General features: G+C 36.2%; 1 protein-coding gene across 6 annotated transcripts in view; it reads left to right on the top strand.

Moving 5' to 3' along the window:
- The window catches only part of CCDC91 (coiled-coil domain containing 91), a 170,444-nt gene that overhangs the window by 105,674 nt on the left and 52,309 nt on the right, over positions 1-12,461 (top strand). For 3 of the 6 annotated variants that reach the window (XM_085522465.1, XM_085522448.1, XM_015871184.3), the window contains one exon: positions 9,986-11,029. The exons of 2 other annotated variants lie outside the window; for them this stretch is intronic. In XM_085522465.1, the coding sequence (XP_085378591.1) occupies positions 9,986-10,108 (123 nt within the window). In that variant the 3' untranslated portion in view covers positions 10,109-11,029. Of the gene's footprint in view, positions 1-7,399; positions 7,708-9,985; positions 11,030-12,461 lie in introns of those variants that run through there. One more of the 6 variants, XR_001557089.3, reaches the window with a different exon arrangement.

Here is a 12,461-nt window from a genome sequence, read left to right as displayed (position 1 = left end):
AGTTTCCTGCCTCCCCTGCCCACTTGCTTGTTCTGAGAGATGGAGAGCTCTTGTGTTTTCAGTAAGGCATCCCTGAAGAGTAGCCAACTTTCTTCCACTCCTTTGTCTCTAAGGACAGGTTCATTAAACAGCCTGAACTTTGATCTTCCCAAAGTTCAGGGTCCTGATTCTCACAGTCTGTCCAATCTTTAACATAGAGAGCAACTCCTCCACCCTTCCTACCTAGGCTATCCCTCCTAAAAAGGCAATAGCCCTCTACAGTGGTTTTCTGGTTTTGTGAGTCATCCCACCATGTTTCCATTGTAGCAGCCAGATCATAATTTTCCAAGCATATCATGATTTCCAACTCCTTCTGTTTATTTCCCATGCTGTGTGCATTGGTGTGAAGGCTCTTCAGCTGGCCTTTCTGATACACCACCTTTCTAGAGGGGCCCTCCCTCAAATCTCTGGAAGAAATATGAAGTTTTCCCCCACTGCTGCCTAGAGGGACATGAGAAGTTTTCAGACAGCGGGTCAGCAATGCTTCCTCCTCTGAGAAGTTCCCATGAAGTCCTACAGGACATTTCAGAGGTTTTTCACCGCAATCTCCTGCCATGACAGTAACTCCAGTCCTTTCTCTGTCCCTTTACACTCGACATTCTTCACTCATTGGATCTAGTGTGAGCCTCACTGCATACCCTTCCTACCTAGTTTGGAACCCTTTCAGTGAGCCCCACTAGCTGTTGGGCTAGGATTTGTTTCTTAGGTCTTAGAGACAAGTGACACCCATCTGCAACTATTAGACCAGGTGCTGATTAAATAACCTTATGATCAAAAATCCCAAAGTTCCTGTGGCAGCACTGTTTTCTCAGCCACTTATTCATTACCTGAGTTTTCCTAGCCTGCTCCATCTGTCGCCACCCCAGAAGGGATAGGAGAATTTATCAGTTATGCTTCCGCTCCCTCAACAAACTGCCCTAAAGCCCTGAAGTCTTTTTTGATAGTTCACAGGCTTCTCTGAGCTACTTCGTCACTGTCTGTCTGACCTATCAGTAGTGGGTAGTAATCAGAGGGGTGAACCAGCTCTGGGAGTTATGTCCTTGAACCACACCCCAAGGAGGCAGCACACTTCCCTAAAAGTCAGGTCCAGTCTGCATATGATGCCCTCCATTCCCATGAGGAGGGAATCGCCTGCAACAATAATCCATCTTTCTTTCTTGGCAGAGGCAGTCTGGAAATGCAGAGTTGACTACCTCAACCGTGGCAATGTCTTAGGCAAACCTTCCCACACCTGCTTGTTTAACCTCCCCTTCAATTCCCAGTGCCTCAAACCTATTACTTAGGGGCACACGGGAAAGTGAGGTTGGTTGGGAAGGGGTTCCCCCATGAGTCTTCCAGCTCTCCCCATTTCTCAAGTCCTGTCCCCCCCGTGCCAGACAGTGACAGGGCAAGGGGTTCCATCACTTTCAAGGTGGTGTCTCCCTGAAGCCTTTCTGGCATGCCAGGGAGTTACTCCACCAGTCAATCTCTCAATATTAGGTGTACTGATAGCACAGGAACAGTGACAAATTTTACAAAGTCGATGTTATCCACATTAGTTTTGACTAGGTTGGAAAATTAATCAGTTCAATATGATCAACTTGGATTAAATGAAACTAAAATCATCTGCAGTTTTGTTTTTGTTGTTATACACCAACTCCTTGTCTTTTTGCAAGTCTCTGTTGGCAACAAGGGGATCCTTAGGAATCTTGGAGTAAAAAATATGGCTAGCAGCATCATTTTGGCAGGCACATACAAGGCGAGAGAGAAATTCCACAGTGATAAATTTTATTGTAATTCTCAGTGCAAAAATCAGTAGATTGACCAAGATCTCTTACATCTTTAGATTTTATGATACAATTTCTTTTCTTTGATGACGTCGTTGCACAAGCAGCTTTATGAGGTTCTTCTGCAGTGGCTGCTCTGAATTACACTGCAGAAGTTTGGTTTCAACTTTCAAATGGAAATATCCAGTAAAATTGATCTGACAGTGAAAACACGAGCAATCCAATCAATACTGAAGAAGTCCTTTAAGCATGGCCTCAGAAATACCAGTCTGGATAGTAGAAAATTACACTTTTCTACTCCCTAAACCTTAATGCTTAATTACTTATTAGTTCAATGCAAGTGAGATTACTACTGACTTACTTAATTTACCAGATTTACTGCAGACTGGTTCCTTGTTGAGTTTCTTTTTGAGAATCTATCTACAATGGTAATATAATTTTACCTATAGGTATTTCATATGATATCATCTTTCCCTCTGCCTTCAGGTATGTATGGTTTCATCCTGTCACATCTTATAATCTGCAGTTATGATGCTTCACAGAAGCCCTGGGTAGTCTCTAGGAAGTCTTTAGTAGTCATATACAACAGCACTTAATAGTGCCTAAGATTGACTTGGGTACTCAAAACATTAAGGACCCAGGGTCTGACCAGCCTAGATAGAAAGCTGTCCGATCATTTAAGAATCCATGGTTTAGGTGATGTTATATGTTTTCGGTTCCTACTTCTGTATCAGAGAAGGTGATCTGATGAAGATGGCCCATAGTTATATTGTGATTAGTTTCCTGCTCTGCACCTGTCTTTCAGGGACTGTACGTATCAGGAACTATGTAGGCACTTGCAGAACCAAATGCTAACCATTTTTCTTTCGGAGATTTTGGTGACACTGCTGAGTTCCATGCTGAAAAGAATCAATTGTGGCTCAGGAGTGGATATAACATAGATTCTATTTGTAAAATAGTTGTAGTAACATTCTCAGAGTTTTCAAATTGAATTAAGGTGCTGAGTATTGACAGGGATAATAAAGTTATCTAGAGGATGGTTGGTATCCACTGCAAATTATTTATTTATTTATTTGCTTGTTTGTTTGTTTGCTTGTTTTTCCATTTTCAAAGTTAGAGAAAATCTAGTGCCCAAAGGAAAATAAGAACTGGTTTTGTGTGACGTATCATGTGGGAAGTTGAGCTTTATTTGAAGCCTGCCCAGCATTATTTATTTGAAGCCAGCATTAGTCTGTAAAACATTGAAAGCAGCCTTCAAAATAACCCCTTATTATGCTTTTCCATTAGTTTCAGTAGATGCAGTTTTTGCATAATATACAGGTGCCAAATTTAATTGTTTTGTTATTTTATGAGTAGAACTGATCTGTGCTTTCCTGCTACTTTCAGTAATTCTACAAGACAAGAACAGTGGGATATGACAGCACTGCGATATTTTTGCATTAAAAGAAGATAACTATAAAAAGGAATCTGTCTTCATGTATTTAATGAGTATTTTCATGCTTCAGGTATCATGCTGTAAGGAAGACACTTGTTTTCTACAAATTCAGCAAGTTTTTACAGCTTTTCTTTTGGAAACCTTTAAAAATCAATGAGGCATATGTCCACATAACACACTTGAGTGACTTTAATAGTGGGACAATCACTGGTGTTTTCAAGATTTTACAGGCATCTGCAAGTTTGCAGCATCAGGACCTCAGTTTTTAAGGTTATACAAGGGCATTTGATTGCATAAGATATCCAGATGCTTAAGTACTGTTTAAATGTATTTCTGTATGTTTGTCTGAAGTATATTGTATCTGATTGCTGTACCCATCAGGAATTACAGTAATAGTTACGGTAACTATATACTTAGTATATGGCAATAACCTGCAAATACTTAAATAAAGGAATCCTATGTTGCTAAGCTGTTCGATAGATAGATCTACCCAGAGGTGGCTTATGTTTTTCTACACATAAGTATTTCCATTATTATTTTTGTTTTCCTAGATATGCCCCTTTTTCAGACCTTATACATTAGTCTGAGCAGGTGTTGCAATTATTTTTAGCTCCTTTATGCATTCCTTGTTTGAAAGTAAATTTCCTTCTTTTATTTGTATGAAGGAAGGTTGGTATTTTCTTACATTCCTCTCTCCAACTGGGAGACATTGGAGAGATTCTGAAAGGGTTGACAGTGTTTTCTCACCACGTTCAGCAGACTAGGCAAATCTGTTTTGAAGATGTCTCCAACATATGGGATTATTTTAATGGCTGATCAAGTTTGGAGCCTAAATTCCTTAAGGATTAGAATTTGAAATGTTATTTATTATAAGGAGAAACAAACATTTTCACATTTCAGACTCCAGAGATTCTGTCTTGAACACTGATGGCTTTCTACTGAGTAGCAGATACTGAATGAATTCCAGCCATGAAGAACCTTGTTTTTCTATACTTAATAAGTGTTACCAATAGTAGAAACTCACAGGTGAACAGACAAAAATGTCCTGTTCTGGAATTAACTTTAAAATAGGCTCTGCTACCCATATGTACCATATGGATCTGTTTTCCCTCTCATGCATTAAAGGAATGAGAGGAACAAGTTCATTGTTTCCCCATCCAACTCACAGATTTGCAGGTTTCACAGGGTAATTTTTTATGTGTTAAATTTAATGCACTAGGGAAATTTTTAAAGCCTTCTGTTTAATCTGTGGAGAGAAGCTCATGTTAGCATAGTGTGAAAACTTTCCGAAACCATAGGTTTACTAGAAAATGTGATCACACCACTCAGCTTCTGTAGCTATGCATTTTTTTCAGAAACATGTGAGTCTGTGGCTCATGTGTGGATTAGTTGAGAAAGAAAAAAAAGAAGAAAACCCACAAAACATACCGCAAAAAAACTGTACCAAAAATTGTACCCTCATTTTTTATTTTTCCTCGAAGAGGAATGTCTACAGATCAGACTGTGAGAACACATGGATGAGTCTGTAATTACACTGCAATATTCTGCTGAACACTTGAGTTTGTAAGCCAATATACAGCACAGTGTACGCAACGAATTTTGCACCAAGTTCATTTGAATTGATTATTCTATACTGTGAATTGGGGCAGGAAAATTCTGCAAAAGCTAAGGTTTTAATTACTCAAGAAAACTCATAATGTTTCAAAAAGAATTATATTATTCATAAAAAGCAACTGCGGTTAAAAATTTTTGTAAGATTTAAAGTGCATTCATTTCATCCGCTTAGCTCTGAAGTTCAGGTCCTTCTTTAGAAAGACCATTTTCTGTCTGTTTTTCATAACACAGAGTGCTGATATACTGCTTTAGTGAACTTTTTACAAGTTATTACTGGTTTGCATACAATTAGATAGAACAGAAATACCTGCATTTTAATTGATAACAGCAGTGGTAGGAAGTTGTTTTACGTCTAGAGGAACTGCTCCATGAAAATCCCGGAGTACTTTTAATATTGTATCAACTGTGTACAATGAGTCATTAAATTATGTTCCTGATTCTAGTGGGCCTTGAAGATTATTTTTTTTTTACTTTAGTTCTTAATTCTTAAGTACATCAATATTTAGTAGAAGCAGTTTTCGTTGTGAACACATTTGAGTAATATTGTGTGCTCTGTGAAAATACTTCTCAAAGTATGGAGGAACTCAGTTAAAACAGAATTAGAGAAATGAAAATATGTAGAGAAACCAAGATTAAATAAAAGAAGATAAACTCGCAACAAATACAACAAAACCTTAATTACTTTTACCTACAGTGTTTAAATGTCTCTTTTTTTTTCTTTTTTTTTTTTTTACTGAAAAATATGTAGGATAGCTCCAATTACTGGTCACTTGGAAAATATGTGTATAGTGATTTCATAATGGTATCTATAAATAATTCCTTGTGCCTTATCAGTATTGAATTTAAAGGAATTACATTGGAATCAAATTCTATTTAACAGCTAACAAGCAGCTACTTGTATCACTGAATAGGTGGAAAGCCTTTATATCAGCTTCAATAACCTTGACCTACTAAGCTCAATATTCAGAACACATTCTCCTACACATCAATCTAGGTGTTTTCATTTCCATAAACAATTTATTTTGCATTTGAAATTTCCTGTCTTTTCATGAGCTTCATTTTCTTTGAGCGACAAGGGTACTTTTCAGGGTTTTAAGTTTTTTGTTCTCTTCTGTGGGTAAATAAAAACACGAATATGAATGTATTAAAAGGATTTGTTACATATTCAATACTTTGTGTCATTGTTTTGCATGAGTTTCTTGAGAAATTTGCAGGAGACAAAAACTGGTTTCTGATTTCATTATGTTTAAGAGAAGATGCTCTGCTTCATTAAGCAGATTAAGCATTCATACCATTTCTTTACAGAAAGGGTAGTCAAGTACTGGAATAGGCTCCCCAGGGAGGTGCTTGAATCACCATCCCTGAATGTGTTTAAGAGCCGTTTGGATGTGGTGCTCAGGGATATGATTTAGCAGAGGGTTGTTAGAGTTAGGGTACTATGGCTGCAGTTGGACTTGATGATCTTCAAGGTCTTTTCCAACCTGGGTAATTCTATGATTCTTTGATTCTATGACTAAATAGTAATGTCATGTTTATTCTTCATTTTTACAACGTATGTGATTAAGATCAATCGTGAAAAATTCCTGATAAAAAGTATCAACAGTACCAAATGTCTTCATTTAATTTTTAGTCTCGGGTCATTGTAAACATTAAATCCTTCTAGAATTGCAGAGACAGAACAGTGAGTGGAATTGCATTTGGCTACATTAGACATCAGATTATCACTTGAAAAACTGATAAATTGTTCAGTATACATCTTTAGAAGTGTATCTGCCATTTTCTACAACTTGAAATCTCTTCACTACTGCAAAATAATGTCATCTGACAAAAAGTTTTATAAAAATGTTCTTGTAAACACCTTAATGTTTATACAGCAGGGAAAAGTGAAGGACTCGTAACAATTTTGCTTTCTTTACATCTCTGGGTGGACTTTAAGCCACTGTGAGGTTAATAATAAACTGCATCATCTTTACTATGATTAGATCCTAATTTCATCCTTGGAACTTTATACCTAAACCTAAATTTGAACTTTCTGTAAAATATTTTATAATTGACTAATAAGGGATAAAATAATTCTGTTATATATAAAATACTTAAAGAGCATTCTTAAAGAGCCATTTAAAATTTTTAGATGTTTGGGAAATATTTGATGGAGGAAGCTAAGAAAATGTGCACCAAAAATATCTCTATTTGTGGGTAGTTATGCTAGAAAGGGAAAATGTGAAGGATGTGAATGCTCAGCTATTTGTGTAAGAAGCAATATTTTTTCCTAGAGGCATCAGCCATGTAGATTTTCATTCCATTTTGCAGAAAAATGGAACTCTATGATAAAAGTTAAGAAAATGTGGCGTCATTCTTAGCTTTTCTTAGCGGTATGGGTTTATAAAGTGATGCAGTGCAAGATGGACTGACATAAAGTAAAACAGAGCAATCTGGAATGAAAGCAGTCACTTAGTGGTAGTCTTCTTCACAGCTGCATACAAGCATTTTGTTTTATTTCCTGAATTTTTACTTCCAATAACATGAGACCTATGTCCCTTTTCAGAGTACACCTCATTTGGCCCAGAGACACATCATATGGGTGGTCTAAGGATATGGCTGAGTTGGGACCCCACAAAGGAGTCTCAGAGTCACGTCCAGACATCATTGACCAGAAGGATGGTAGAATCATACTTAGAACTCAGAAGTGGACCAAAGCTTTTTTATTTTTGGCAAACAAACGTGTCTCAGTGATTGTGGGATTTTCAGGAGTAGTGACATTGGACAACTATGGAGTTGTCCAAATCATATATATAGCCTGTGTCTCTGTGCGTTCAATATGGGAACGTAAGAGAACAAACTCTGGCTATTGAGGTTGGTTTTTTTTGTTTGTTTGTTTGTTTGTTGTTATTGCTTTATTGCTTGTTTGGTTGCTTGTTTTTAATTTTAAAAACTGTAAAGTACTAAAAATATAGTGCTGAATATATCAGTCCAATGAAGTTTGGGGAAGGCTTTAATGCCACAAACAATAAAGCTGTTTTAATAAAGTTCTGCTTCTAGGATGAGGCATATGAAATTGGGAGCAGTGAACTAGATAAATTTAATATGATTAAAAATGTTTATTAATACTAAAAACAGTAATGGTGGGATGTAGAAAATGTCCACACTTGTGGTAGATCAAGACCAATACAGTATATTTTTCAGTATCTGCAGTATTAAAGCAGCTAACTTAATTTAGTTATATGAATACTCCATCCCTAATGTGCTATTCATACTGATTACATTTGCACATGAGTCACATTCAGTTTGAATTTACCAGATGTCCATTAATGTTTGCTAAAGTAATGAAGTAATGAGATCATTCCATGAAGTGAACAGGACACATAAATACAAAGGGATGACTGTTTAGAACAACAAGGTTTAAAAAACCTTCTTATTTAATGATATGTTATTCAAGGAGCAACACAGTAATGTTAAGGCACTCTTCAAAGTAAAAAAAAAAAAAAAAAAGCTGGCTGTTCCAAACACTTCATTAAATAATCTATTATATTTTTTTTGTGTGTGTGTGTTTCCCAGTCAGCTTCTCCATTAATGAGGATGCTCTCCTTCTGAATAGACATTTAAGTGTACTATTTTCAAAAGTAGTACCATTTCACTGTTTTTTGTTTTTTTTTTTGGTTTTGTGTCACATGAAAATCCTAAGTCTTTTCTGAGTGTTTAGTCAGCTACTTCAGCATGGGAGAATCTTAAAACATACCTTTGAAGGTAAAGCTTCAGTGGCGAGTTCTGAACTTTTATGTTACTGAACTTCCATAAACTTGTAACAGTCATTTAGCTTTATTTACAAAGGGATTCTTCCAACTTACCACTTGAGCCTCAACAAAGATTCCTCAAATTTGTTCTTAATTCATGAAATGTGAAGTCTATCTCAAGCCTTGTCCTGTTCACGTTGCAGCCAGTAGCTGCACACATTGAACATTTATTTACTTCTGAGTGAAATAAACTTAACAGTGCACAATTGGGGTTCACTGCATTGGTACAGTTGACAACACAAAGTCACACCTTTGGTAAGCTACTTTAAAGTAGAATCTCTTTAAAGAAGAATCTGCAAGGAAAAGTTGTAAACATGTACTTTCTTAAGATGCAACATACGATTTTATTACATGAATTGGACTGTATCTACCCATTTCCCCGAGAAATACAGGTAGGCAAGTTTCTCCATACAAAGCGTTCTATGTATTTTGGAGTAGAGAATCAAGATACCTTTCAAATCAGGAGAAAGCCCTTGTCACAGTAACAGTGTTTCCATTTTATTATTTGTTCTTGTCTGTCCTTTGTGTAGATAGGGATTCTTTTGAGGTTTGTTTAGTGTTGCCAAGTCTTTCAATTTCTTGTAAGTAGCAGCAGTTGTTTAAATGAGGGCTGCTCTGAAAGTTATGCCTTCTGTTTTATTATGTTGGCCCACAGTGTCGGGGGGCGGATGTTGGTGGTATTGAATTAGAGGACAAACCTCCCCAGCTGGTATTCCATTACATTTTGTTACCATGTGATAGATAACAGCAAAGGGGTGTCTGACAAAATGGTGTCTGAGATAGAAATGCATATGAAGCAAAGGTGTTTCAGTGAATTCCTCTATGCAGAAAAAAAAATAAAAAATGATTCTTGCTGAACATTTCTGGAGACCAAACAGTGAATGTAAGCACAGTGAGACAGTAGGTGGTACATTTCAGCCATGACTACGATGGACAGTGGGGCACATTTGCTGGTGCAGATTCTTATGAGCGCAACATGTAGGGTCTTGTTCATCACTGTCAAAAATGCAGAGTTGTTCAGTGTGCTGAAAAATAGTGTTTTGTAGCTGAGAATTTTCTCTGTCTAATAGTGTTACATGTATGTTCTTCCTGTCTATTGTCATTTCCATGGAACTAAGTAGAAGGCATTGCTTTCAAAGTGACATACATATATTTTATTATGGAAAAAAATAATTGTTCAAAAGCTGTTACTAAACTGTGTGTATTAATTCTTCTCGTGGGTGGTTGCCTAATTTGGTTTTTCAATTTTTGTTGGTGAATTTGTATGAATTTTTGCTAATTATACCCTAGCATTTATTTCTAGGTTCTCTTATTCTTTCTTTCTTTCCTTATTTCAACAGCTTGATCAAGTTATTCGTCAGAGAAATTTGTCTAGTTTGGAACTTTTCCTCTCATGTGCACAGAAACAATTAAGCAGTTTATTAAATGAAGAACCAACCACCTCACAGGAAAAGAGAGACTGACATTCTCTGTACCACCGATACAGGATGATTTGTGAACTTGCAAATCTCAGCCAAGCAAATGGCAAATGTCTTCATTTGGGAGTGTATAATGGGTTCAAGATTTCTCTGAAACTATTCTTGAGAGAAATATCTGTGTATTCAGTCCTTTGTTTTTTCTTTTAATGGGAACAAATAGTTTTTATTTATGATCTAATGTTATTGTCTTATCTAGTAGCCTGTGATTGAAGCTACAGGTAACTACAGCAATGATGAAAAAATTCCCTTTCATTTCTGTTTTAAAGGTGTTATCATGTCTTGATGTAATTTATTAGTATTTTTAATTTTAAAAGAAATTGAAAAATAATTAAATATATGTACAATCTATCTTTATTTCTCAAGTATATGCCCCAATGCATTGCCTGAAATGAGTGTGAGAAGCTTATTAACTCTTATTGCTTTAGATGCATAATGGAAGAATCTGTGCTGAAAGATAAGAGCTTTGACAGTCATTTCTTCAGACATTTGTAAACAACTCCAGCTCTAGTGATAGAAAAAAGTTAAAAATCCGGCAGTGCATCACTTTAGAGTAGTTATGAACATTACTGTAACCAGTGTCTGGTATGTGTTCTATTTCTGTTTTACAAAGCTCAGAGACCTCAGTTTCAGGAATACGATGTACGTAATCTTGTGGATATGTATACTGCACTGCTTCAGTGGAATTTCTGACAGAATAAGGAGAGTATCTTGCTGACCTCAGATGTCATTTTTAAACCCACTGAAGGAAGTAGTAATACTGTCAACTGACAATGGACTTTGTATCAAGTCTATGAATGGGAAATGCAGTGCCTACACTCTACTGATTGTAGATCTGGAGCTATAGTTTTTAAGTTCTGGATGAAATAATGCCTAGGAATATAAATAAACTGAGAATGATACCTCTAATGGTGAGCTTGTCATCCAGTGGGGACCCATGTGCACTTCTTGTTATTTTCTGGTGGTTGTGATTTTTAATTCCATTTTTTTTCTGTTGTTTTTCCAGTCAGTCACTTTTCATAAATTGCTTCCTTACAGCAATGAACTCCAAATAGTTTCCTATGTGTTTGTTAATATGAAATGTGTATTGCAGAGGGTTTATTTTTATTTAAATATTTTTCTGTCCTTACTTTTTGTAATCAGAACCAAAGTTTTTGCCTTCTGTATGGCTATGGGGTTTCTCTGAATAAGTAAACGATGCAGATTTTATTAGATAATGATTTCTCCCTCTGAATGAATGTAAATCCAGATTTTTTGGTTGGCTGACCAGTTTCCTTTTCATCTGGTAAACTGAAAGATATTTAAGTGTTGTTGAATGCAAACAATCTCATTTAACTTGGTGAAATAGGGAAAGGATATGGTAGAATTGCTTGCACTTTGTTTTTACCGTTTGCCCTCATCAGTTTTGCTACAGAAGAGTTTTGTTGTCTTTCAGCAACATGTGGTCACGCAGAATTAGGAGAAGCTTATGATTACTATATGTTACTGATGACTATGCTGTATCTTCCCCAGTGGAACATCATGTGTTAGTCTCCGCTCTTGAATATTGTGATTATCACATAGAACAACAGGTTTGGTTTTTTTCCTTTCCTTTGACAGTTTTAGTGCATTAGGTGTTCTTCTCTCTACCCTGTGAGCATAACTGCAGAATTAGATGACAGACATTAAAAATCAGACTGGAGCAGTGACTGCTTTCAAAACTGCAAGTCTCAGAGAAGAAATTCAGATATCCAGCAAAAAATGAAAGAAGTATGTAGTATATAAACTTTTAATTATGCATTAAACTCCATCTCCTCCTCATCACACCCAAAGCATTAGAGATTACTTTTGGTTTTCATTATTTCTGCCTAATCATAGTGTCATGGAATTATCTCTACATCTGTCTGTGTCTGTGACAGGGGGGGAGCAGGCCCACAGGTCCACAGGGAGACAGGGAGAGTGTCAATGGTTTACAAGCATATTCTTTGTGTCCAAGATAACATAAAATGATTCTGACAAGACTTAAGTGCAGTGAAAGAAGCAAGAAGCCCTAGAACTAGTCCTTAGGCTCAGCAAATGCAAAATCTGAAATGTTCAAGCTCTTCAGTCTGCAGTCATATAGTATGCATGCTATATACATGTATATGATTATAGGCTTTATATTAGAAATTAGCTATAAATTTGATTATATTAGAATGTGTCTAAAAGCTAAGTAAAAGAATAATGATAGATCTGTTGTATCTAATTGTGTCTTTATTAGCATCAGTCAGACTCATCCTATTTGATCATTTTCACTTGATGATCTAGACCAGAGAAATTCAGGTAAGTGAGATTTCTAACCAATAATTTAATGTTACTACAG

The sequence above is a fragment of the Coturnix japonica genome, chromosome 1 (assembly GCF_054131305.1).
Source record: "Coturnix japonica strain WE chromosome 1, WE-NBRP24, whole genome shotgun sequence".
Lineage (NCBI taxonomy): Eukaryota > Metazoa > Chordata > Aves > Galliformes > Phasianidae > Coturnix > Coturnix japonica.
Note: the sequence above shows the minus strand (reverse complement) of the source record. Positions and strands in the feature narration are given on the sequence as shown.